At 40.5% G+C, this 27,755-nt stretch overlaps 1 protein-coding gene across 1 annotated transcript in view; it reads right to left on the reverse strand.

Annotated features, from left to right (window-relative positions):
• LOC109927180 (short transient receptor potential channel 5-like) overlaps positions 1-27,755 on the reverse strand; it is an 82,362-nt gene that overhangs the window by 36,762 nt on the left and 17,845 nt on the right. Inside the window, exon 2 of the mRNA XM_020527114.2 lies at positions 24,565-24,964. Within this exon, the coding sequence (XP_020382703.2) occupies positions 24,565-24,942 (378 nt within the window). The 5' untranslated portion in view covers positions 24,943-24,964. The remainder of the gene's footprint in view (positions 1-24,564; positions 24,965-27,755) is intronic.

Below are 27,755 nucleotides of genomic sequence, written 5' to 3' on the forward strand. Positions count from 1 at the left end.
ATTGTCACATATATGAAACCAGATAACAGTAACGAAGAAGGTGTTGAGGTTGGGGATGAATTATAAAATCTGGAAAGTGAGAGGCTTAGTTCTTCAACAGGAAATCTATTGCAGTTCAGTTCAGTGTTAGACGTTTTTATAAAGAGCCCAACTTGGCTAAGGGATGCAGCAGCAGATTCTGGATTTCACTCCTCTGACACGAGACTACCAATGCAAAGCTCAGCATCCACAGCTCTTTCGGTTTTTACCAATGCAAAGATTTGGTATTACCTGTAAGTTTAAAGTCAGTGCTATCACTCTGTTTCAGTTTTGTTTCAGCTCATTTTCTTTCTGTCTCTTGTTGTTTTGCTTTCCTTTCTCCATGCTCCACTGGATACCTTTTACCACTTTTCACCTCTCAACAAATTTCTATCTTCATAAAGGCAGATAATACTTTAGACCAGTTAGCTTAGCTGCAGTGGGAGGTATCAGACCATCCAGAAAAGTAGCATATAACAAAAATACTTACAATGGGTTCTGAAAGAGGAAAGTAATGCTTAACCAATTTTATTGAATTATTTGTGGTGCACACAGACTTTAAAATAGTTTTGGGATACAGATTCATAAATTATTAGTAGTTAAGGTCTGAAAGAGTGCCAACAATGTCATAGAGCAAGTTTGTGGAGAAGTAGAATACAAAAGGAGGAAGGTCCTGTTAAACTTTGCACAAAACTTTGGTTAGTTCTTATTTAGAGTGCTGTGTGCCATTCTAGTCTTTACAGTTCAAAAAAGAGTTGTGAACATGCTACAGAAAATGTAGAAAAGATTTACAGGTTAATTGGGATATGGGGATGTAACCATCAGAAAGAGCAGACTAGAAATTTTGCTCTGGAAAATAAAAGACTGAAAGGAGAATTAATAGATGTCTCTCAAATTATTAACATGTTAAGAATATAAGAAGTAGAAACAGGAGTAGACCACGTGGCCCCTCTAGCCTGTGCTATCATTCAGTATAATTGTAGTTGGTTCTCATGCCTCGACTCAATTTTCTGCCCATTGCCCTGGAATTAATAAAGCCTGGGGTGAAAGTCTTGCCCAGTAAGAGCTGCCAAACAAGCTGGCATTTCCACTCAATGGCAGAACCCAGTGGGGAGATGGTATTTGCTGGTAGTATGAGAGCCACCTCAGGTCTAATACTGTCACTGAACCCCAGACCACAAGCTAGTGATGGTAGAATGGCTTTCATTGAGTGCAAATTTCAGAGGAAAAGAGGGGAAGGTAAGCAGGAAAGGCAGGTGGTTCTCAGTGCGCCCCACTTTTTCTGATGCTGGCTCATTTGACGGGTACAGAGTACCTGACAACAAGAAATCCTTCCCCCACCCCTGGGACCCCCTGTGCAACCCTGAATAGGATTGTTTGCTGTAGTTGAGGTATTGCAAGCTACCACGTCATATAAAAGGAAACTACTGCAAATGCCAGAGATTGGAAATAAAAGCATAAAATGCTGGCGAAACTCAGCAGGTCTGGCACCAGCTGTGCAGAAAAAATGTGTTAATGTTATGAGTCCAATAGGACTCCTCTGCAGAATGTATAGTTCATTTTGCTTTTGGTTTGTTTGTTACAGTGAAAGCCTTAAGTAGTTGCTGTCCCCAGAGTTTACTATGATGATCCTTTTGGCTTGCCAGGACTTGCGTTTCCTTGATCTTTCCTCTCCAGGTGCTTTCACTTGCTTGCAAGACGCACAGAGCAACTAGTTCACAACTTACAAAATCATTGTCTTCTCCCTTTAAAGTAACAAGTTACAGCAATTAGTGAGGGAAAATAAACAGGTTTTCATCAGGATTTAGGTTTTTTTTTCTGCACATGGAAGGACCTCACCTCCCCTTCCAGGGATCCGAAAGCTTTTTACCTTGCTCACACCCACAAACTGTTCAGCTACCTGGGAGCCAATCATATAGTCATTAGCAGGCAGAAGGCATTTATCATCAATAACTTGTTACCACTTCGCAGGCCAAATAGCTACTTTTTGTCAGCTGAATCTCATTTTGTACACACTCCCTGTTGCCAATCGCCTGGCCTCACTGCCTGAACAAGCAACAGAGTAAATAGCACTTAGAAATAAGTGTTCTTAGCTTGCTGTTAAAAATTGCAGCAATCTCTTCTATAATCCTTGTTTTTTGTTAATAATTCCTTTCCCATTTCATCTCACAATCAAAAATACAGAAAGATTAAAAAAAACAATATTGACAGATTATGAACTCTGCCATAGTCCAGTTGGGCCAAATGCTTTGTTTCTGCACCATATGCATGTATGTAATTTTAATGTGCCAAACTACTACTGATTTGAGCAATAAGGGCAACACAGATTTGACTAAACAATTGCACATTGCAAGTAACAGCAATGAGCTTAGTTTTCTGGCCAGATTTTGAAAATAACTTAAGTAATATACTTATTTATTTATATTCAATTTTATTAGTGCCATTCATTGTACTCCTGTTTTAGTGAGAAGGATATGATGATCTAAGATGCACACTCCTCCAGACAGAACACAAGTATTGCAGAATAAGTGAGCTCTGAGTTGAGTCTACCTTTCCCATTGCCTCACCATTACTTACCTGCTGGTAGAACAATGGTCATCCATGACAACTTAATAATTAATCTGTCATGATTAGGACCAGGTTGACCTTGTTAACTATGCTGTTCTTGATTGGGGTTGTTACCCTGGGCCAATCAGGAAAGCCTTGGCTGACCAATATATCCAAGAGATTAGAATCTCCTCAAATGAGGGTTGAAACCTTTTGGACCCAGTGAGACCAGATCACCACAGAGGATGGCATATTACTGTGGGGAGTAAGGATGATTGTCCCAATTGAAGGTCGCCGCCAGATACTGGCCGAACTTCACCAGGGTCATCCAGAGGTTTCCAAGATGAAGATGCTAGCAGGAAGCTCTGGCTGGTGGCCAGGGGTGGATGCCAACAAAGCTGCATTGGTATGACAGCACCCAGAGTGCCAACAAGGACAAAGTTTGCCACCAGCAGCACCCCCACATTCGTGGGAATAGCTGCGTAAACCCTGGACTCAGTTGCATGTCAACTAAACCAGTCCTTTGATGGGCTCAATGTTCCTGGTCATTGTGGACGTCCATTCAAAGTGGTTGAAAGTGCATAAAGTTCTTTCAGCAAACTCAGGGATGATGATTGAGAAGCTGTGAGCATCGTTCGTGACACACAAACTCTTTGAAGTATTGGTCACAGATGTCATTTACCAGCAGGGAATTTGAATATTTCCTAAAGTCCTAAGACATTCGGCACATCAGGACAGCTCCATACCACCAGTCGTCCAATGGTCAGGCAGTAAGAGCGGTCCAAACGTTGAAGGCAGGCTTAAATAAGCAGCCTACAGCATCAATTGAGACCAAACTTTCCCAGTTCCTGTTCGATTATAGGACCACCCCACATGCAACAACAGGGATGGCTCCAGCAGAGTTACTGATGGGGAGAAGACTCTGCACCATGTTAAACCTGATATTCCCAGACCTGGTGGGGTGGGGAGGGTGAAATGGCAGCAGGAACGCCAATGCCAGCCACATGCCTCCTCTAAGCAAGAGAGACAATTTAATTCAGGGGATGAAGTTTGGTGCCGGAACCATGGAAGTAGACCTGTATGGGTACGAGGCGAGGTTGATATGAGGTCAGGTTCCATGACTTACAAAGTTTGGGTAGGTGATACAGTCCTGAACAAATATGTGGATCACCTGAGAGCCATTACCTTGCAAACAGGGCAGGAGCAAAACATACCTGGCCCCTCAGAACAGTCCAAAGGCCTGGCCAAAAACGCAAGTGCTCCCCCTCCAACTAGAGTCAAGGAAATCTCAGAGTCTGAAATGGATGCAGCCTCGATACCATTGCTGCCGGAAGAAGAGGAAGAGACTCTTCTGAGACGTTCTGGATTCAAGAAACGAACCACAGTCTGGTACACGTCTCCTGTGTCTGAGTCCATGTCGGAGGAACTAGACCTGGGGCGAAAGCATCGCAAAGAAGCTGCAGGCGGAAGACCAGGCCTACATCTCCGGACTGGGGGTGGGGGAGGGATGGAGTGGTTGGGACCAGATTGACCTCGTTAACCACGATCTTCTTGATTGCTGTTGTTACTCTGGGTTAATCAGGAAAGCTTTGGCTCACCAATGTAACCAGAAGATTAGAATCTCCTCAGTCGAGCACTGACTCAGAGCTGGCTGGCCACAGCCAGTGTACTAGTAAATAATGGGTGACTTGGTGATGGGACCTGGCCTCTGTTACTCAAGCATACCCAGCATCCTCTTCTACCTGAATTGTGCATCCTATAGGGGTATAGGGTACAGGGTACAACCAACTAGCCAGAGTTAGCATTGAGGAATTGAACATTAAATTTCCATGACTCTGCTGTGACCAACCCAGGAAGAAAACCATTGAGGCGGCAAACAAAATTGAACACCTTAATTTCTTACTTATTACTGTATTGGAAATGGGAAGAAAAGCCTGCTTCCCCATCCACCAACATTAAGTCAATTGTCTGTTGTCTTTCAGATTGCCATAGGAAGGAAATGTACCAAGAGGACAGAGCATTATATCAGTGTAGGTGTGGGCTGGTTCCAGATGAAAGGCTATGTATTGAATTTTCCAAAAATAAACTCGACTAGAGGTGGAAACCTGACTCATATAACAAGCCACATTTGTTATCTCAGGCCGACCTTGAGCTGTGATGTTACATATGCTAACTATTTTGAGTTTGCCTCCAACAGGGCATTTTAACTAATGTGGCAATACTGATGTTATCTCCCAAAGCATACGAAACTGTGCATGGATATCATGGTGTTGAGGAAGCATTTATTACAGCTAACTATTCTACAATCACATTACATTCCTCTGGCGCAAAAATATCTCAGTTAGTATTAAGCCACAGGTTTATAACAGAGAACCATACATCCAGTAGAATGTCATGCTTCAAGTGATCTGAGGTAAGATGGAGTATGAGACCTTTATAACCTCAGGTCATACGGCATGATAAGCAGTGATGATATCACGAGCATGTCTCTTAAAAGTGTACTGGTATCCTAATCATGTGGCATAATGCAACACCAACAATCAGGAAACTGATGTTGAAATTATTGAAGAGCATACGATGTAAATTCTGTAAAAGCATAGTACTGCCATTGCTGGAAAATCCGAATTAAAAACGGGAAGTGCTGGAGAAACTCAGTAGGTCTGGCATCATCTGTACAGAGAGAAATAAAGTTTATGCCTCAAATCCGATATAACTCTTCTTCAGATGCTGCCAAACTTACTGAGTTTCTCAAGCACTTTCTGCTTTTTTCTAACTACTTCTACCAGCTAGAGTTATAAAAGTTGCTTGATATTAATGTTTGTTCAAAACCAAATGATTCTATCAAGCCGGAAGATGCACTTTCAAGTTTCAAAATTGATTTGAATGTGGCACAGCTTTAGCAGCAGGGTACAAAGACCATATGGCATATTTCTAACTAATCCTCTTCCTGGTTAGACTTATTACATATGTTCAGTGAAGAGGCAACCAAATCTGCATGCTCAAAAAAAAATGCAGTTGGATTTCTTCTGCACCACTTTCAAAATATTATATTAGGTGTATGAATGGAGTTAGAAGTTATGATTTTGCCTCTGGGACCTTGGTCTGAAAATTTTAGTCGAGGTGAAAGATTAAAGGGACCTAAGGGAAAACTTTTTCATGCAGAGGATGGTGCATGAATGAAATGAGTTGCCACAGGAAGTGGTGGAGGCTGGTACAATTATGATGTTTAAAAAGGATCTGGATGGGTATATGAATAGGAAGGGTTTGGAGGGAAATGGGCCGAATGCTGGCAAATGGGGCTCAATTTATTTAGGATATCTGGTCGGCACGGATGAGTTGGACCAAAGGGTCTGTTTCTGTGGTAAATAGTTCTATGACCCTATGACTCTAAATGAATGTCTCATGTCATTGCTAGATGTAAAGATGCTAATTAATGTGAATTTCAATCTAATTCCTAATTTATGAGTCTCCAACACCAAAACTATCCTTAATTCATCATAAATCGGCACTTAATTAGAAAGCATATTCAGTAAGACTGCTATCATTTATTTTACAGACACAACATGGCTGTATATCTTGGATAGATTTATGGTATTCTGGTTTTGCACAGGAGGGGGCAATGTTTACTCTGGATGGCAAGTGAATAACTTGTGTGTTGATTAACTCCTTCAAAAATAATTTAAGTATCAACTTATAAAGTAATTTAAGGATCTATGGACAAGAGATAAAGATTATCAAAATGCTGATTGGAACATGATGAGTTCCGTGCTGAAAAAATGGAAAAGTCATCTGTGAAAATGAATTGGCCAATGTCAGCCCTGAATGCAGATAATGTGATGTTTTCCTGAACTTTTCTTTCGGCTAACGTGAATTTTATAGAATGTTTTCACAGGTGACTGACAAATGATAAGACAGATTGCACATGGTCTGTGAGCCTAAGAAAACAAACGTCCTTTTCTCATGTCATTTCCTCTTTACAGTGTTAGTTCATGTTATTCCTGAACTCAGTTTGATGTTATGAGATGGGTCTGAGAAATGAAATTTTCCATTCCTCAGTAGCAACATCCCTATTGTTGGTAAGCAGAAAGTTAATTATAATGTAAACTAAATAACATTGTCACAGATATTAATCAACGTTCAACAAGTGCAATAAATTGATTAAGCTTGAGTGAGTTTCAGTGATCTTCTCAGTATGTGAATTGTATGAATGAATTTCTGCTTACAGGAAGGAAATGTATTGATTCTATATGCATTCTGGAATATTGCAGCATGCAATCAACAACTAAGCTTTAAGTCATACATTTGCATTTTCTTTTTATTGTTCATCTATGAAGTGCCACTTTTTATGCTGTCATTCCTGCAGAATAAATCATTTTTACTGTATTGCTTACACATTGCAGCACATTTGTTTGTAATAAATGTTGGGAAGCCAAAATATGCAGGTCAGTGAATGTCTCCCCAGTGCAGTCATGAGGTGTTTACACAATCTGTGCAGAAGCCATTTTGTTGAAGAATGTTTGAGTCTTTAGGCATTTATTGTAAATGTAGAACTCTCAACTTTAGAAGCTTATATTAAATAACAAATGTTTATTATAGGTTATGTATCAAATAGAATAGAATGAACAGTTCATAATAAAGCTGTGATTCAAAGTGTTTCAATTCTATTAAATTACATAAGCAGAAATGAGATTACAATCTTGAAATCAATCATGTCAATTATCTTTGTGAAATATATCCATTTTCCATTGTTGATAGAAGAAATCAGGGCTCAAAACAAAGCTGCATGTATTGTTCAGATGCACGTTCATATTTACACTAAAGGATTTGAAAATCACTGTCAGATAGGATCAATTAACAAATAATAAGCACTGGACAGGAAAAAAAAACGTTGATTTTATTAATGGACTTAAATTGCAAATACAACATTTCAAAATTATACTGGTCGGAGTTCCTCTGGTCATTATGTGTAAAAATATTTCCAAAATGATCTTCCCTTTGTTGCAAAATTACATTTTGAAGGAACTCATTTGTTTTTAAATGCCAGAGGAAGCATAACAGATGTATTTATAATGTCACCGTACTAAGCACCCAGAGCAAATATGCATCAGTTGCTGAAGGTAAGCATGCAGGTGCAGCAGGCAGTAAAGAAGGTAAATGGTATCTCGGCCTTCATTGCTAGAGGTTTTGAGTGCAGGAGCAGGGATGTGTTGTTGCAGTTATACAGGGCCTTGGTGAGGCCACACCTGGAATATTGTGTGCAGGTTTGGCCTCCTTTTCTGAGGAAGGATACTCTTGCTCTCGAGGGAGTGCAGAAAGGTTCACCAGGCTGATTCCAGGGATGGCGGGACTGTCGTATGATGAGAAATTGACTGGATTGGGATTGTTTTCGTTAGAGTCCAGATGAATGAGGGGGGAATCTCATAGAGACTTATAAAATTCTAACAGAATTGGACAGGGTAGATGCAGGGAGGACGTTCCCGATGGTGGGTGTGTCCAGAACCAGGGGTCACAGTATGAGGATTCAGGGTAGACGATTTAGGACGGAGATGAGGAGACATTTCTTCATCCAAAGAGTGGTGATCCTGTGGAATTCATTACCACAGGAAGTAGTTGATGCCAAAAAAATTAAGTATATTCAAGAGGCGACTACATATAGCACTTGGGGTGAACGGGATCAAAGGTTATGGGGAGAAAGCAGGATTAGGCTATTGAGTTGGATGATCAGCCATGATCGTGAAGAATGGCGCAGCAGGCTCGAAGGGCCGAATGGCCTCCTCCTGCTCCTATCTTTGTTTCTATGTTATTCTTTTATAATATTTACCAATATATCAAAAAAGGTTACCCTGCATAAAGTAAGTAGGGAATCTGGCCCCAGTACATTTTAAAATTAAACCAACACATGTTTGGATCTCATTATGATAGTTTTTGAATTTGACTTCAGTTTAAAATGAATAGAAAAATAATTGGATATCGGTTATGGAAGAAAAAGATACCAAGTAGCTTTTGGATTATTGTAAAACTTTAATTTATTCTAATTACTCTAATTAATGTCTTTTAAGAAAGTAAACTTGTTATCTTTACTCAGCCTGACCCGATCAAATGTTGTTGGAACTTGATGGGGTTCTGTGGTGGAAAAATGGAAATCTGTGAAAGAGTGGAAACAGTCCAGAGAAGGTTCAGCAGGCTGATTCTGGGTGTGGAGGGACAAACTAATGAGGAAAGGTTGAGTGAATTGGGCCTGTTCCCATTGGAGTTTAGAAGAATGACAGGTGACCTTACTGACATATACAAGATTCTTAGGGACCACAGGCTAGATGTGGAAAGGATGTTTCCCCTAGTTAGAGACTGTAGGAACAGCACATATAATCTCAGGATAAGGGGTCACCATATAAGGCAGAGATGAGGAGGAATTTCTTATCTGAGAGGATAATGAATCTGTGGCATTGTTCACCACAGAGGGCTGTAGAGACTGGGTTGTGAAAGAAATTCAACACTGAGTTGGACAGATATTTTAAATCAGGAAGAGGATGAAGGGCTGTGGAGAAAAGGCACGAAAGTGGATTAAAGGATCCTCAGATCAGCCATAACCTCATTGAACAGCAAAGCAGATCTGATGGGCTGAATAGTCAACTTCTGCTCCTATATCTCACATCTTGTACTAGCTCTCAGTCCAGGAAGATCACTGTAATTTCATGCTGCCATGCTGATACTCTTCTGAAGCAGTGGAAATTCCAAATGGCATGTACAACCATGCAGATCTCCTGAACGGCACACAGAATATAGTTAGGAAATTTCTGCTTTAATCCAGCTTTATTTGGCAGTAACCATCTTTCACATTGAGAGTAGTAAAGACCTTGGCAAGATGTAGCATGTGGTCGTAACATTTCTTCAAGCCTCAGATCCTTTATACCTAAGAATGGTCTCAGTTTGCAGGGTTTTTTGATTTTTTTATTATATATTTTCTAACCAACCTGAAATGTGATTTTATTACACACCTCTGAAGCAGGTGGGACTTGAACCAAGGCCTCCTGGCTCAGATTTAGGGTCACTAACACTGCACCACTACACTCTCCAACCCTTAACCATTGTATTAATACCACCATGCTCTAACCACTTGAACTATCCAGTCACTGTTACCATGCTGCTAATCCTGTCTGTGTAATTGTCACATTCTTGATGACACACTACTTTTCCAGCTCTTCTATCTTGTCTTTCGGGTTGGGCTTAAAAGGCTCAAATGGGAGTTAGACTCTTTGTGCATCCTAATGAGAGTCCAAATATGTGTTGAAGACTCCCTTTTGGCAACAGATCAGGATCCTGCTCTCCTCCACTCCACCTCTGATGTTCGAAGAGTTTTAACAACAGCACAGTCTTATCCCAGAGGAAAACACAGGTTCAGTAAAGTCTCTGGGAGGAGGGGTGACTGATAGGGAGACAGGGCATGAGGAATCAGGAGAGTTTGATAAAGAGATGTGCAGACACTTTCCTTCCCAACAAGGACCATGTATTTTCAAAAGTTATAGGGAGATGGCAGGTTAATGGGATTGAGAAACGTATCAGCCATGATGAAAAGGTGGAGCAAACGTGATGGGCTGAATGGCCTAATTCTGCTCTTCTATCTTATGGTTTTATGGTCATGTTGAAATGAATGACAGTTAGGGATAGGGAGGAAATAGGCTCTCAATTAAAATGCAGGACCTTAAGTGTAATAACAACTGGATTATTGTCATGCTACTTGTACATCTGCATAGAAACAGATAGATCAAGAGTATTAATACATCATGACTAAAGGACTGTTGTGGGAAAAGGAGTTTCCTTTTCAAGCTGTATCTATAAAATGGGCTTTACGAGAATTGGAAATATTACTAAAAGTGAGTGAAACTATATAGGGACACCTCGTGCACAGGGACAGGCACTTGGCTTACGACTGGACCAGGCCATATCTCAGGGCTGCTCACTTGTTCTCTTAGTGCTTGCTGACTTAGCTCCCACCTGCAAGTTTACAGAGTCCATGCCTTGCCTTGTAACACATTGGCTTCAGACAATGCCTAAAGGCTCTCAGTGCTGCTGCATTGATTTGCTCTTTTGTACAGAAACACAGACAGGCTGCTTGTTTTGCTTGTCAAAAGGGATCTCTTTGGAAGGTTTGGGAGGATATCTAGCTCCAAGGCACACTGAGATGTCATCTAGCAAATACAGCATGTGTCAGCTGTCTACACGGCAAACACATTGTATGCATATTCGACCAAATGGCCATGTCGGAAACTGAGTGGAACTGTTGGTCAGGGAGCTCCTGTTACCAAAGGAACCAACAAAAGGATAGCTTAAGTGAGTGGGTAAAAATCTGACAAATATGGAAAAGTGTGAACTTGTCTATTTTGGATGAAAGAATTAAAAATAAAGCATATTATCTAAGCGGTAAGAGGTTGCAGTGCTTTGAGATGCAGAGAGATCTGCATGTCCTAATGCATGGATCGCGGAAGGTTAGTATATAATGTATATAATAGAATGTTAACTATTTATTGTGAGGGGAATTGAATGCAAGAGAGGGAAGTTATACTTTAGTTATACAGGGCATTACTGAGATTGCATCTGGAGTACTGTACACAGTAGAGGCCATTGTACTTAGGGAAGGATAATTGGAAGCAGATCAGAGAAGGTCTACTAGACTAATACCTGGAATGAGAGAATTGCTTTATGAGAAAAGGTTACACAGGCTAGGCTTATATCCTCTGGAGTTAAGAAGACTCAGACGTGACTTAATTGAAACATTTATGATCCTAGGTTTGACTGGGTGGATATCCACAGGATGTTTCTCTTGTGTGAGAATCTAGAACTAGGGGCTGTAGTTTAAAAATAAGAGGGCACCTATTTAAAACAGAGATGAGCAAACTGTGCTTTTCTCTCAGAAGGTTTGAGTCTATGGAATTCCCTTCCTCAAAAGGCAGTGGGTGCAGAATCTTTAAATATTTTTAAGGCAGTTGTAGCTATGTTCTTAATTATCAAGGGGATGAAACATTATCAGTGATATACAGGAATGTAGACTTGAGGTTAAAATCATTCCGGGGTGGAGCAGATTCGAAAGGCTGAGCAACATACTCTTGTTCTTTGTTCGTATGATTGTAATTTCTTCTCCCAGAGGATAGTGAATGCCTACAATTCTCTACCCCAGAGAGTTGGGAAGACTAGATCACCGAAGGAAGAGGTTGACAGATTTTTGAAATATCAGAGATATGATGGCCATGCTTAGCTGGCCTAAAAGAGGAGTTATGCCCTAGGCAGATCAGCCATGATTTTATTGAATGGCAAGATAGGCTTGAGGGGCTGAATGGCCCACTCCTGCTGCAGTTCTTATGTTCTAAGAATCGCGGGTGAATTTAACGACTCCAATTTTAATCAGGCAGACAAGGTCATTACAGCAGGTAGGGGACAAAGTTCTCACAATGTGCACTGGACTTCTTTCTAAATGAAAATGTAAAAAGCCCAACAAGGTAAGGGATTGGATCAAGGAGTGGGAATAAACCAGACCAAAAAAGAGAAGTAAAAAGTCAGGGAACATATAAGAATAGTGCACATAATATAACATGCATTATGATGATAGTAGGTTAGAGTAAATCTTAAAGGGTTGGGACTAGAATTTGGGAAAATAAAGTGACTATCAATATTGGCAAACAACAGTGTACAACAACAATGGAAACCATAGAAACACAGAAAATAGGAGCAGGGATAGTCCACTTGGCCATTTGAGCCTGCTTCACCATTCAATATGATCACGGTTGATTATCTAACTCAGTACCCTGTCCTCATTTTCTCCCCATATCTTTTCACAGAATCACAGAATCTTTATGGTGTGGAAGCAGGCCACCAAGCCCATTAAGTCTACAGCAAACCTAGAAACAACATCCCACCCCGATCCCCCCCCCCCCCCCCCCCCCCCCCCGCCCCTCCCTGTCCTTGTAACCTTGCGTTTACCCAGGCTAACCAACTTAGCCTGCACATCCCTGGACACGATGGGGCAATTCAGCATGGCCAATCCATCTAACCTGCACGTCTTTGGAATGTGGGAGGAAACCAGAGCATCCAGGGGAAACCAACGCAGACACAGGGAGAACGTGCAAACAGCCACCCAAGGCTGGAATCAAACCTGGGTCCCTGGTGCTGTGAGACAACAGTGCTAACCACTGAGCCAACATGCTGCCCCTTAGCTCTAGGAACTATACTTATCTCCTTCCTAAAAACATTTAATGTTTTGGCCTCAACCACTTTCTGTGGCAGAAAATTCCACAGGCTCACCACTCTCTGGGTGAAGAAATTTCTTATGTCATCTTAAATGGCGTACCCTGTCTCCTTAAATTGTGACCCCTGGTTCTGGACTTCCTGGTCATCAGGAACATCCTTCCTGCCTTTACCCTGCTTAGTCTGTTAAAATTCTATATGGGCGATCCTCGCCCATTCTTCTAATCTCCAGTGAATATAATCTGAACTATTCCAGTCTTTCTTTATACGTGACTCCTTCCTTCCCAGAAATCAGTCTGGTAAACCTTTGTTGCATCCATAGCCAGAACATCTTTCCTTAGAAAAGGAGACCAAAACTGAAAACAGCATTTCAGGTGTGGTCTCACAAGTTACAATTGCAACAAGATATCCCTGCTACTGTACCCAAAAGTTGTCATTATGAAAGCCAATACATCATTTGCCCTCTTCACTGCCTGCTGCATCTGCATGCCTTCAGTGACTGGTGAACAAGGGCAGCAAGATTTCATTCACATCTCCTTTTGCCAATTTATTGCATTTAAGATAATAATTTGTCTTGCTATTTTTGCTACCAAAGTGGATATTTACCTTATATTTATCCACGTTATGCTTCATCTGCCATACATTTGCCCCTCCCTCAACTTGTCCGAATCACACTGTAATATTTCTGTATCTCCTCACAGCTCACGTTCAGACCCAGCTTGCTGTCATCTGCAAACTTGGAGATGCTACATGTAGTTCCAACATTTAAATTATAAACGTATATCAGAAATAGCTGGGGTACAAGCACTGATTCCTGTGGGATCCTTTGAGCCTGTTCCATCGTTCAATATGATCATGGCTGATCATCCAATTCAGTACCCTGTTCCCATTTTCTCCTCATATCCTTCAATCCTTTCAGCCCTAAGAATTGCAACTATCTCCTTCTCGAAAACATTCAATGGTTCAGCCTCAACAATAGGAAATAATACAAAGAGATTAGGGAAAATACAAAAAGAAAACATAAGGCAAAGAACATCTATGAAATTAAGTTATTGAAGACCATAAAACAAATAACAAAATATGGTTCAAGCTCATCAATAAAGAAAGTAAGACTATGATGAGAATAGGGTCTTTGAGGGACTGACAAGATAATACCACAGGTAACAATAGACAGTTGAAAGAAATGCAAAATAAGTAATTCACTTTGATACTTATCAAGGAGCAAACAAAAAGTGTAACAATAAATAGATGGATTTCGAGTTCTTGCTTGATCAACTTATTGAATTTTAGAGCCAGGAACAGAGAGTAAACAATAGTAATGCAGATGTAATTAGTCTGGACTTTCAGAAGGCCTAGATAAAGTCTCCAATAATATATTACAATATATAAAGTACAGAATGTAGATTCAGGGAATGAGTGGTAGAATGAATTGGAGCTGACTTCAAGACAGAAAACTGAGCCTGTGAATGAAGGCTAATTGTTCAGAATGACAGAAAGGGGAAGTGGTGTTCCATAAGTATTACTGCAGGGACAATTGTTCTTCATGATTTACATTAATGATTTGGACTTTTGAATAAGAACAGTAATTAATTTGCAGAACAAACAAATAAATACACTTAATGGTAAGGACCTGAGGAACGTTGCAGAACAAAGAGACCTTGGATTGCAGGTTAATAGTTCCTTGAAAGTAGAGTCGCAGGTAGACAGAGTAATGAAGAAGGCATTTGGTACAGTTGCCTTTATTGGTGAATGCATTGAGTATAGGAGTTGGGAAGTCATGACATTGGTTAGGCCACTTTTGGAATACTGCATTTAACTCTGGTCCTCCTGCTGTATGAAACATGTTGCTAAACTTGAAAGGGTTCAGAAAAGATTTATAAGGATGTTGCTGGATTGGAGGGTTTGAGCTATAGGGAGAGGCTGAATAGGCTGAGGCTATTTTCCCTGGAGCCTTGGAGGCCGAGGAATTACCTTAAAGATGTTTATAAAATCATGAGGGTCATGGAGAGGGGGAATAGTTAAGGTCCTTTCTCCAGGGTAGGGGAGTCCAAAGTAGTAGGCATAGGTTTAGGGTGAGAGGGTAAAGATCTAAGGGAGACCTAACAGGCAATGTTTTCATGCAGAGGTTGGTGTGTGTACGGAATGAGCTACCAAGGGAAGTGGTGGAGGCTGGTACAATTACAACATTTAAAAGGCATCTGGATAGGTATGTGAATTGGAAGAGTTTAGAGGGATACGGGGTAAATGCTGATAAATGAGGCTACATTAATTTAGGATATCTGGTTGGCATGGACGTGTTAGACCGAAAGGTCTGTTTCCATGCTGTACAGCTCTATGACTCCAAGTGGCAAATGAAGTTTAAACTAGATAAATGAGAGGTAACAGATTTTAACTGGAAAAATAGGGAAGGAAAGCTTGGAAGTTATCACTCTACGTAAGGATTGTAGAGTAGTAAACACACTAGTCAGATATACCAAAATGCATTAAAATTACACCACATGTCTCTAGAGGGATAGAATAGAAAGGTGAGGAAGCTATGCTCAATTATATCAAACCATGATTAGCCCATACTAGTAGCACACATAGTTTTGGTTGGTCGATTATGAAAAGGATTTTGAGGCCCAAGGGCATAAAATACAGGAGCAAAAGTAGGCTGTTTAGCCCATCACACTACATGGAGGACATGGCACATGGATATCACAGTCTGGGCCAGTATGTATTGCCCATCCCTGTTGCCCTTGACAGGGGAGTGGCGAGCTGCCTTCTTAAACTGTTACAATCCATGTGCAGTAAGTAGACCCACAATGCTGTTAGGGAGGGAACTCCAGGATTTTCAGCCAGCGACAGTGAAGGAACAGTTATGTATTTCCAAGTCAGAGTGACTTGGAGGGATACTTGCAGATGGTGGTGTTCCCATTCACATAACCTGTTGACGACCCATTGTAGACTCCTTCTGTCATCTCACTACTTGCCTTCCCATCTTTATTTGTCATCCACTAACTTGGAAATTGTACATTCACTTTCCTCATCCAAGTCATTAACATATATTGTAAATAATCATGGTCCCAGCACTGATTCTTCTGGCACTCCACTAGTTACAGGTTAGCATCCTGAATATGTCCCTTTTTATCCCAACGCACTGTTTCCTATTAGTTATCCAATCTTCTATCCATGCTAATACATTACCCCCAACATCATGGGTTCTTATCTTAGTAACTAGCCTTATGTGCAATATCTTATCAAACACATTTTGGAAATCCAAATATATTACATCACAAGCACTGAAGAGGGTGTAGAATAGACTTTCAGGTATAATATCAAAAGTGCATAGTATAGAAACAAAAAAAAAGGATAGATCTCTTGAAAACAAGGAGACTAATAGATGACCAAATAGAAGGCTTTAACATCATGAAAGGTTTTGATGGGGAGGTCTTGCTAAACAATAGAAAGCACTCGTCAGATCAAAGTAGTAGACGTTGTTTATTTGGATTTCAGTAAAACCTTTGACAAGGTTCTGCATGGTAGACTAATTAATAAAGTTACATGGCATGTGATTCAGGGTGAGCTTGCCAATCGGATACATAATTGGCTTAACGGCAGGAGACGGAGCGTAATGGTGGAGGGTTGCTTTTTGGACTGGAGGCCTGTGACCAGTGGTGTTCTATAGGGATCACTTCTGGGTCCTCTTTTGTTTGTCATTTATATAAATGATTTGGATGAGAATATAGAAGTTACGGTTAGTACATTTATGGATGAAACCAAAATTGGTGGCATAGTGGACAGTGAAGAAGGTTTTCTAAGATCTTGATCAAATGGATCAATGGACTGAAAAATAGCAGATGGAGCTCAATCTGGATAAATGTGTGGTATTGCATTTTGGTACAACAAACAAGGGTAGAGCTTATACAATTACTGGTAGGGCCTTGGGTAGTGTTGTAGAACAGAGGGACCTGGGGGTGCAGGTACATATTTCTTTAAAGTTTATGTCACATATAGACAGGGTGGATAAAAAGGCATTTGGCACGCTTGCCTTCATTGCTCAGTCCTTTGAGTATAGGAGTTGGGACGTTATGTCGAGGTTGTACAGGACATTGGTGAGGCCTCTTCTGGGATACTGTGTCCAGTTCTGGTCACCCCATTAGTAGGAAGGATATAATCAAGCTGGAGAGGGTTCAGAAGAGATTTACCAGGATGTTGCCAGCTATGGAAGGTTTGCATTATAAAGGAAAAGCTGAAAGACTGGGACATTTTTCACTGGAGTGTAGGAGGTTGAGAGGCGACCTGATAGAAGTTTATAAAATAATGAGAGATATAGATAGAGTTGATGGTAGTTTTCTTTTCCCTAAGATGGGGAATTTCAAGACTGGAGGCACATTTTTAAGGTGAGAGGAGAGAGATTTAAAAAAAACATGAGAGGCAAATTATTGTACACAGACAGTGGTTCGCATGTGGAATGAACTTCCTGAGGAAGTGGTGGATGTGCGTACAATTACAACATTAAAAGACATTTGCATGGATACATGAATAGGAAAGGTTTGGAGGGATATGGGCCTACAGCAGGCAGGAGGGACTAGTTTAGTTTGGGATTATGTTCAGCATGGACTGGTTGGACCAAAGGATCTGTTTCTGTGGTATATGCCTCTATGACTATGACATCAGAAGTACTGTAAACAGTTTCAGTTCCCTAATCTAGAGGAAGATATACTGGCATTGAAAGTAGTCCGGAAAAGGTTCACTAGATTGATCTCAGGTAAGGAGGGATTTTCTTATGCGGAGAGAATGAATAGATTGGGTTTGTCTCATTGGAGTTTAGAATGAGAGAATGTTTCCATTTGTGGGGAACAGCTTGACTTGTGGCCATCAATATAAAGTACTTAGTTACCAAGAAATCCAACCTGGAATTCAGAAGAATCTTCTTTACCCAAAGAGTGGTAAGAATGTGGAACTCATGACCACAGGAATAGCATCAATGTACTTAAGGAGAGGCTGGCAAAGTGCTCAAGGGAGAAGGGAGTAGAAACACTGATAGATTTACGGTTAAAACAAAAGTGGCTCTGGTGTGGCAGCAATGCTGACAGAGTTTGGTTGGGATGAACAGTCTCCATCTGTGCTGTGTAATCTATATAATCCTCTGTAAAAACTGTGAGGAACTTCAGAGCCTTTGATTTCTTACAGTCATGACAGTAATTTGCTTATGATTTAACAAGCAAAGCAGTGATGTATGATAATTGTTCAGAAATAGTTAAAAGTCTATTGATGTCATATTTAAACCCTGAGGAAGTTAAAACATACTATGTAAGCATGTAATCCAATGTAGACTCAAGTTAGGCCTCAGTTTATCAAATAAGCACTGCAAACATGACCTTTACTATCTGACGATATAAATTTATGATTGAAAGGATTTCTGTTCTATTAGTGACGTTAATGACATTGGATCATTTCATAAAAGTTTAAATAAAGCTTTTGTAAGATCTCCTGAGAACCCCAGGAATTTATCCAGTAAGCAGCTGAGTCTCACAAACCACAGAGTCCCAGACTCAATCTTTGCTTAAGTGGAGTTATCTGATTTCAACAAGGGGTAGTGGTGTGGTGGTTGGGATAAAGGAAGGATGTTAAATTTAGTGACAGAAACCCCTTCCCTCACCCATTGGATTGCGATCCAATTATGTCCTGTTAATGGAGAACTTGAAGAACTATGTCCAAAAGGAACTTAGGCTCCACTTCAATAAATGTCACATTGAAGTAGTGTATCTACACTACCTGTCAATGTTCACACATGAGTAACAACACCTTATTGAAGGCTTGCTGGAGTCTTTGGATCCATTGCCCATAATGAAATGAATGGCTTCAGGAAAGGAAAGGAGAAACAAAAAAAGTGTAAGGACTAAAAAATCTTTTTAATAAGCCACACATTCCCAGACAAGTGATATGACAGTGGCCCCAGTGGTGCTAACTGATGTTTAATTCCAATTGTGCAGCCTGAGATGTTATAGATACAGTCATTAATGTTTGGAACTATAGTAACCTCATGAATGTGCAAAGATTTAATGAGCTTCGCAAGAAACATTTCAAGTAAATAATGTTTTCTTTCTCATTTCCTCCCAGGTTATCTATTAATCCATTAACAAAGAGGACATGTAGCCTACAAGCCTCTGCTGATATCAATCTGTTACCTGATGCAACATCCTGATTGTCCTCTTATTCAAGGCCAAGTTCAATTTGGCAGGAGCACAAAACAAACAGTGTTGGATCAATCACCGTTGTAATTCTCTGTAAATGGACTCATGATTTTCCAACATTTAAGTTGAATACATGTCAAAGTTAAATTTTACCCCAATAGGGATGTGTCTTACAGTTACTTAGTGACCCCCCTGAGGGCTTCTCTGAAGTGAAATGTAAAACTGATAGAAACATCCTCCTTCCATAATTTCCATTGTAACAAAGATCACACCTCACTCACCAAAGTAAATGAGAAAGCACCCTGACTTGCCAGGAAATTCAGCTCATGTCTTGACCTCACTCGCTCATAAGGTCATAAAATACTTATTGTTGAAGAAGGGTATTTGCTCGTCATGATTCAACTATTCATGAGGGGACTGGATAGGGTGAATAGGTAGTGGAGTCCAAAACTAGAGGGCATAGATTTGAGGTGAGAGGGTGGTGCAGGTATGGAAATGAGCTGCTCAGGAAGTGGTGGTGGCAGGTACAATTACAACATTTAAAAGGCATCTGGATGGGTATATGAATAGGAAGAGTTTAGAGGGATATGAGCCAAATGCTGGCAAATGGGATGAGGTCATATTGGGATGTCTAGTCGGCATGGATGAGTTGGACCGATGGGTTTATTTCCATGCTGTATGACTCTATGACTCTCTCTTAAGGACCTCCGAGTAATATTATTCATGACATTATCTTTTACTCGTTCAAACCTGTCCATCCAGTCAAATTGATAGCATTTTGGATTAATCTTTCCTATAGCATAATTTCCCTGATGCTTCTTTCTGAACGGCCATCTGTCCAGTTTTATATCATTACTCACAGTGAGATTAATAATCAGCCTCATTGCTCTTCAGTATACTGATTCCAGACTCAAATCCCTCCTGTGCTTCTCAACAATGAGAACTGGTGTGAATGTAGTAACTCTAAAGCTCAATCACAACTTCCTTTGGCTCATACTGTACTAGATGTTAATGTCTGCTCCATATTGATTGGATATATTGGGCAGAATCTTATTGACTTAGGTTTTAAAGGAGGGATGGGACCATTTCCAGAATCTGATCCCAATAGTTTTTTAGGTTTGCCACCTCTAAGAATTTTCTGGGGCTACCAATTGACAGGAAGCCTCCACATCCAACCCCATCTGTTTGATGAAAGACGGCAGTTGGGTTGTGTTGTTGGAAGGACCAATCAGATAGCCCAAGGCTCCAAATGGCTAGCAACCGTACTGGAAGAGCCGACTACAGGAGGTGGGAGAACACGAGAGTGCCATAAGATTAAAATGCTTCTTGAACAGTTTTATAACAGCTTATAAAGTAAAGGTTGAGCACAACTGCCAGGCCAGAAAATAAAGGAGGTTTCACTGGCCTTCTAGCTGTCTGTTGGGAGGCTGCCTAAAGCCATTTGTTAGGATCCTTACTCAGCAAAAGGCTTGAACATGGTCAGGCAAATCTTGAAGATGTCATCCAATCTGGCCCCAAACTGCCACTTAGTCGCAACCATCAGTTAGCTGCTCACCACTGCTAGTTGGGTATCAACTTTCAATCTGACCCTATATCTAACAAGATTGCTTGAAGGTGGAATCATGTGGGTAGATGACACAATCTAATCTAAAATTCTCCACTTCCAAAGTGTCCTCCACACTGTCTTAGGGGAGGTGATGGCCTAGTGGTATTATTGACTGTTAATCAGAGACCCAGGTAATGTTAGAAATAGATGGAATTTGAATTCAAATTACAGAAAATCCGGATTTGTAAGTTTAATGATGAATCCATTGTTGATTGTCAGGAAAAACTATCTGGTTCACCAATGTCCTTTAGTGAAGGAAACTGCCGTCCTTACCTGCTCTGTTACAGACTCACAGCAATGTGGTTGACCCTTAATTGTCCTCCACGTAATTAGTGATGGGCAATAAATGCTGACCTAGCCAGTGACACTGTCATCCAATAAATGAATAAAAATGACAGCAGTTGGTAAGTTTCCATCTATTGGGTATTGAATGTACTCATTTTCACTCATCTGTTTTGGCACTATAGAATATTTATGTTGCCAACTTCCCCTTCCTCTGTGCAATATTTTATGCTTCGTTGATAACGTTTGCCCCAAACATACTTTGATTAACTAATTCTGTAATTTGCAGCTTGTCACTTTCAATTCAAATGTACTACCATCTGCAAATTTCACCAAATTGTATTACGTTTCTGAATCCAATGATGTAAATTAGAAACAGTAGCATCCTAACATTGAAACCTGGGCACCCCACTCTCGTTACCTCTGTGCTGATATTGTGTTATGCTTTATGGTCAGTATGTCAATATACATTCAAGAAACAAAATATGCCAGTATACCTTTAAGAGACATGCTTATTGTATCATCATTGCAGCATGTGACTTAAGGGGATAAACATCTTACTTTACACCAGGATTGGTTGAAGCATGACACTGTATTTGAAGCATGCTGCTCATTACTATTCTGTTGTAATTTCATAGCTTAATGTTAGTCCAGATACTGATGTTTCTGTGAATGTAATGTTTGTACATAATAGTCAGTACTAATAAAATGTCTGTTGGATTCTTCAATACTACATTATCTATTTTTATGCTTTATGGGAGATAACATAAACATTGCTGCTCCAGGTAAATGACCTTGCTGGAGGCAAAATCACATCAATTTGTTATCACTCTTTATCTAGGAGCTGGGATGACATTTTTTTTTACTTCATTCACAAGTTTTGCATTGAATTTCCATAGTTTTGAACAGAGTAAGTTTTTTTTTTGTCTTTTTTTTGTAATTGGAAGCCTGTGACCAGCAGGGATTGGTTGCTGTTTGTTATGTACATTAATGACTTGGATGTAAATGTAGAAGGTATAATTAGTAAGTTTACAGATGACATGAAAATTGGGGGTGTTGATAGTGAGGAAGATGATCTCAGGCTGCAGTCTGATATTGATCAGCTGGTAAATTTGGCAGCTAGAATTTAATCTCAATAAGAGTGAGATGATGTATTTTGGGAGGTCTCATAAGGGAAGGATATATACAATGAATAGTAGTAGGTCCTTCGGGAGTACTGGGGAGAAAAGGGACCTTGGTGTACAAGTCCATAGAATCCCTACAGTGTAGAAACAGGCCCTTTGGCCCAACAAGTCCATACTGACCCTCAGAGCATCCCACCCAGATCCACCCTCCTAATTTACACATCCCCGAACACTATGGTCAATTTAGCATGGCCAATCCACCTACCCTACACATCTTTGAACTGGAGGAAACCAGAGCACCCGGAGGAAACCCACGCAGACACAGGGAGAATGTGCAAACTCCACACAGACAGTCACCCAAGGGTGGAATTGAACCCAGGTCCCTGCTGCTGTGAGGTAGCAGTGCTAACCACTGAGCCACTGTGCCGCCCCGATCCTTGAAAGTGTCAGCACAGGGAGGCAAGGTGTAAAGAAGGCTATGAGATATTTGCTTTCATTGGCCAGAGCATGGAATATAAGAGGAAGAAAGCCTTGTTACAACTTTATAAAACATTGGCTAGGCCACAGATGGAATACTGTATGCAATTCTGGTTGCCTTGCTATTGGAAAGATGCGATTGCAACGGAGAGGGTGCAGATGAGATTCACCAGGATGCTGCCTGGGATGAAAAGAGACTGGATAGGCTGAGTTTGTTTTCCTTTGAGTAGAGGAGACTGAGGGGGGATTGAGGTGTACAAAATTATAACAGGCATAGATAGGGTAGGTCATGAGAATCTCTTCCCCATGGCAGATGTGTCTAAGACCAGAGGGCATGAATTTAAGGCAAGGAGGAAGTGGTTTAGAGGAGATCTTAAAATAAAGGTTTTTCACCCAGAGGGTGGTAGATATATGGAACGTGCTGTCTGAAAGGGTGGTGGTCTCACATCATTTAAGAAACTTCTAGATGAGTGTTTAGAATGCTATGGACCAATTGCCGGTAAATGGGATTAGTGTAGTTTGGTGTTTGCTGGTCAGTATAGACATGATGAGCCAAAGGGCCTGTTTCTATGCTGTATGACTCTATGACTCTATTCATGTTACCTGAATCAAATACATTTTGGAATATAGAGTTTGCCAGAGTTAGCTCAAGCTTTCACTTCATTTATCCTCGACTATCTGGAATGCTTGTACTAGGCTATAAATTCTACTGAAATTGATTCCAAATAATCAATTTCATTATTTTACAGATTTGTCTGAACCACACAGCACAATCAGGGCTTGCGTCCTTTGCTAAAACTGCTGACTATTCCAGGATATCCTGGAATCATCCTGCAAAGATAACTCCTGGCATTTTTTTCTCTACAGCAAAAAATGTTTTTAAACACCTCTCATTGGGTTCTCTTCCCTTACCTTTGACAATGAGTATGTGGAGCTCCTGAACTTGTACGTCACTAAGATTGAGATAATCTAATCAGCTAACTTTGCTCTGTCCTTCTCTCACACTAGGTCACTGCACAAAACTACCCTTAAAGTCCACCCTGCTTTACCCCTGAACTGACTCCTCTGGTTTCTCTCCAATCTCCTTTTATGACAGCTCTGAGTTCAATCTTAAACATGAAACACACCTCCTGCTCACGTGACTATATCTTGAGTCTAAACTGCTGATCACCCAGCTTCCCAGCCTGCTTTCCAGTGTCGTATATGGCACTACCTCCCCCCTTTCCTTTCCAAAGCTCTTAAACATGTTGTTGCCTTTCAAGCCTGTGTCCATATTTTTTGGAATTCCATATTCAAGTCCTTCATTTGAGTTTCCACACCCCAGCCACAGTACTGAAACAGCTCTTATCAAAGTTGTGAAATGTATCCTATACAACAGTGACAAAAGTAAACTTTCCTTCCTCATTCTTGTAAACCTGTCTGTATGTTTGTCCAAAGCATCCCCCTTTGCCGCATGTCTGGTTTCATTCCCATCTACCCAATCGGAGGCAGAATGTCACTTGCAGTGGCTTCTCTTCCTATTTCCACACTGTTACCTCTGGTTATAGAGCAGCAGAATTCCTACAGTGTGGAAGGAAACCATTCGGCTCATCAAATCCATACTGACTCCCCCAAAAGAGCATCCCACCCAGATCCACACTCCTACCCGATCCCTGTAATCCTGCATTTCCCATGGCTAACCCACCTAGAATTCTATGATTGTAGATTCTGGTGCACATGAAGATTCTATTCAAGGCTCCCAAGTATTTCTGATTTTTGTGCTGCCCATTGACAACATAATCTGAAAGTAACTCATTAGGTTCTACATTAACATTGGGAAGTCAGTAAGAATTGTTTTCAGACTGCACTCTGAACTCCCTAGCTCCAAGCTACACTTTAGCAACTGTTTGCAATCTTGATGCTTTAGTTGACCCTGAGATGAACAGCCAATTACATATTAATGCCATGTATTAAATTCATCATAAGGAAGGATAATGTGAGCAAACACAAGTCCTGTCGCATAATTGCAGATGGCTTACCATCCAACTGCTTACCTCACCATGCTACACAGCAGGATAACATATTCAAAAGCATAATTTGCAATTAGATGAATTACCTGTTTTTCTCCACTTGGTTTTCTATAATGCAGCAGAAGCTCAACTGCTCCAACAACCTCTTTTCGTATTGCATACAGCAACGCATCCCCCACATAGATGCTGAAACTCAGAAGCAGCTCCATGATCTCTAAGTTTTCATTTTCGATTGCTATAAGGAGTGCACTCCGTCCCAGAGGATCTGTGCAATTGATATTAATATTAAAGTAGATTGCAGCTTCCTCCAGAGCTTGCTTCACAGTGGCATAGTCCCCCTTTTCCACCGCATTCAGATAAGCTTTCTCCTCCAGTGAGAGCTCATTCTCTGCACGTACAATCTGCAATGGAATCCGGTCTATGTATGGAGAATAGTTGACCTTTTTGTAGTACAGCTGGGCCATTGTTCATTGTGCCGCATGGATCCTGTTTTAAAATGAGAAAAAGAAAATTCAGGAAGCTTAGCTTAGCTTTTAGAGCACAATTGATTCAAAATTGACTCTTTGAGTGCTAGGAAGCATTTTTATTAAAAGAACTGAATTGGGTTATCTTGTGTGGGGTGGTGTGGTCTGAGAGGGGTCTACCAGTGGCCTTTGTACTCCAAAGTCAGGAAGAAAATAAAACAACCAGCTTCTCACTCTTTTTCACTGTCCAGGACCTAAGAGTGTAAATATGTTTAGACTGTTTATGTTACCATCACAGCCAAATACACAAAAATATTGTCTGAGCTACAACACAATGGCTGATGTCTGTGGAACTACAGCAGAAAGGATGAGTCAGTAAGGAGAATGGGGAAGAAGGTTTGGAAATAAGTGAAGATAAGCTATCACTAATGGCTGCATCACTTGCCAATTAAGAATCTTTCCCAATCATGACTCACAATCTTTAGTGAGGCTTTCATTGATATATATGACCATGCGTTCTGAAGCTCCATCTGTCCACCTCTCCTTTTAAAACCATTCTCTTTGCATGAGCTGTCTGTCAAATGCAAAAGTCGTCCCTTTTCACTCTTGAGTTACTGACTTCTGTTGTTGCTGTGGGTTAAATTGCTTTAATTTTTACATGAGAGGTGCTATAATTAGAATTATTAGGGATATGTGAAGTGCAATGTTTATTGTGAAACAGAATATTTGGTCATTAAGTAATTGCCTTTGTGGACAAAGTAGATGCCATATTTCCTTACATAACAAAAGTAACTATAATTCAAATGTTCATTATTTACTATCAAGTGCTTTGGGATGTCTTGACATCATAAAATTTACTACTTAGATAATGATATTTTGTTTTGAGTGAAATTCTCACTGTTCATTCACATAGAAACTTGTAGCTTCTCATCCTCTTACATGCTCTCCTTGGGAGGAGAAGAAACAGTTTTACAGTATTAAGGAATGAGGTGAATTTTGAGATGATTTATTTAATCTGGTTGTAATCACAGCATCTCCAGCAATGGCTTCTTTTCCTCCCATTAAAGACCCCTGAGTCAATCCTTTGTACCCTTGCCTTCCTCATCTATGCACTGACCCTTGGTAAGGTCATTTGCTGACATAGGATCAACTGACAACATCTAGCTCCACTCAACTAGCACCTCTCTTAACCTTCTATTGCCTATGTGTCAAATCTTGGGTTGTTGCCGTTTCCTCTGGTTAAATATTGTGATGGACACCATATATTCTAGACAACTTGCCACCTATTCTATCATGTCTGCTGTCGCTCAGTCAGCAGCAACTTTGCCTTTCAGTTGCACAAGTGCTCGGTTCAATTTCCAGCCAATGACTTGAGTGCAAAATCTGTGATAACTCTACAGTGTCACTGTTACAGGTGTCAATTTTCAGATGAAATGTTCAACTGAGGCCTCATTTACCTATTGGGTGGATGTAAAAGATTCCATAGCACTATTTTGAGGAGGCGCAGGACAGTTATTCCTCGTTTGCTAGCCAATATCTCTCCCTTATTCAACATCATCAAAACCAGATTATCTGGTCATTACCACATTGCTGTTTGTGGAAGTTTGCTGCACACAGATTGGCTGCAGTCTTCTATGTATCATACAATGTTTACCCTTCAAATGTGTTTCATTGGCTGTAAAGCACATTGAGACAATCGATGGTCATGAAAGGTGCAATGTAAATGTTTTTGTTTTCCTCTCCTCACTGCATCCCAGTCTCTATCTTACACTATCAAACTGTTCACAACCTAAACATGCTTGTTCCTTTTTTCTATGTTTCTATCTCATCTTATTCTGTGCTGTGCTTCCAACTCCATATCCTCTCCATTAGAGAAATTAGAGAATTTACAATTCTAGAATGTTGGGTTTAACATCCACATGAATCATTCTACCGCTAAAATGCTTACCTCATCTTTCCTGCATCTTATGCTGTGTCAAGTCCAACTTACTTCCCACTTCTATCCTTACCAAGTACCATGCCTCCAATTGAAAAACTTAATTGTCTCATTGTTATGTTCCCTCCACCCAAACTCTCTTTCTCTTACTTTGGTGTCTCCATTTGTTGCCATAACCTCACATACTGGATTTCCCTTCATAAATCTCACAGATCTTTGCCATTCTCTCTCCTTTCCCCCCTTGATAAAACATTTTGTCATGCTTCACAATATCTACTTATTTGGCTCAGCACTTTTTATGCTTACACCTTTGCGAAATGCCTTGGGATGTTTTCTCTTCATGCTGGGACACTTCACATTATTTCATTCTGCTCAGAAATACTTCAAACAAGGGCTCAAACTGACCTCAGCTGTGGAGAACAAAGGAAAATAATGTAATTCAGAATTATCTTCCAGATTCCAATTTAGTGACAATGCAATTGAAGTTTCTATTCTCCCCTGTAATGTTCCGTGCCTCATATTTTGTTCCACAGTCCTAATACTTTCCCAAGGTGCCTAGACATTGAGGGTTTGAAATGCAGTGCTCTGATCCTGATGGTGATACCCTCCAATGCTGATTACACAGGAGTTTCTATGAGCAGTGCACCACATCTTCATATGGCTGGTGGAAACTTGCAACACTAAACATATATTGCCCCATACTTCCTGCATTGTGCTGCCATAAGGCACAAAACTATAGGCCCCATCTTCCTTTTTGATACAGACTTAATTATCTCATATTTACACAGAAGGTTGTAATATTTCAGGTACCCAAACTGCTTCTGAAATCTAAAACACCCTACTGAGTTCAATTTCATTGCATTCTATTTCACACCAT

The sequence above is a fragment of the Rhincodon typus genome, chromosome 14, assembly GCF_021869965.1.
Source record: "Rhincodon typus isolate 14 chromosome 14, sRhiTyp1.1, whole genome shotgun sequence".
Classification (NCBI taxonomy): Eukaryota; Metazoa; Chordata; class Chondrichthyes; order Orectolobiformes; family Rhincodontidae; genus Rhincodon; species Rhincodon typus.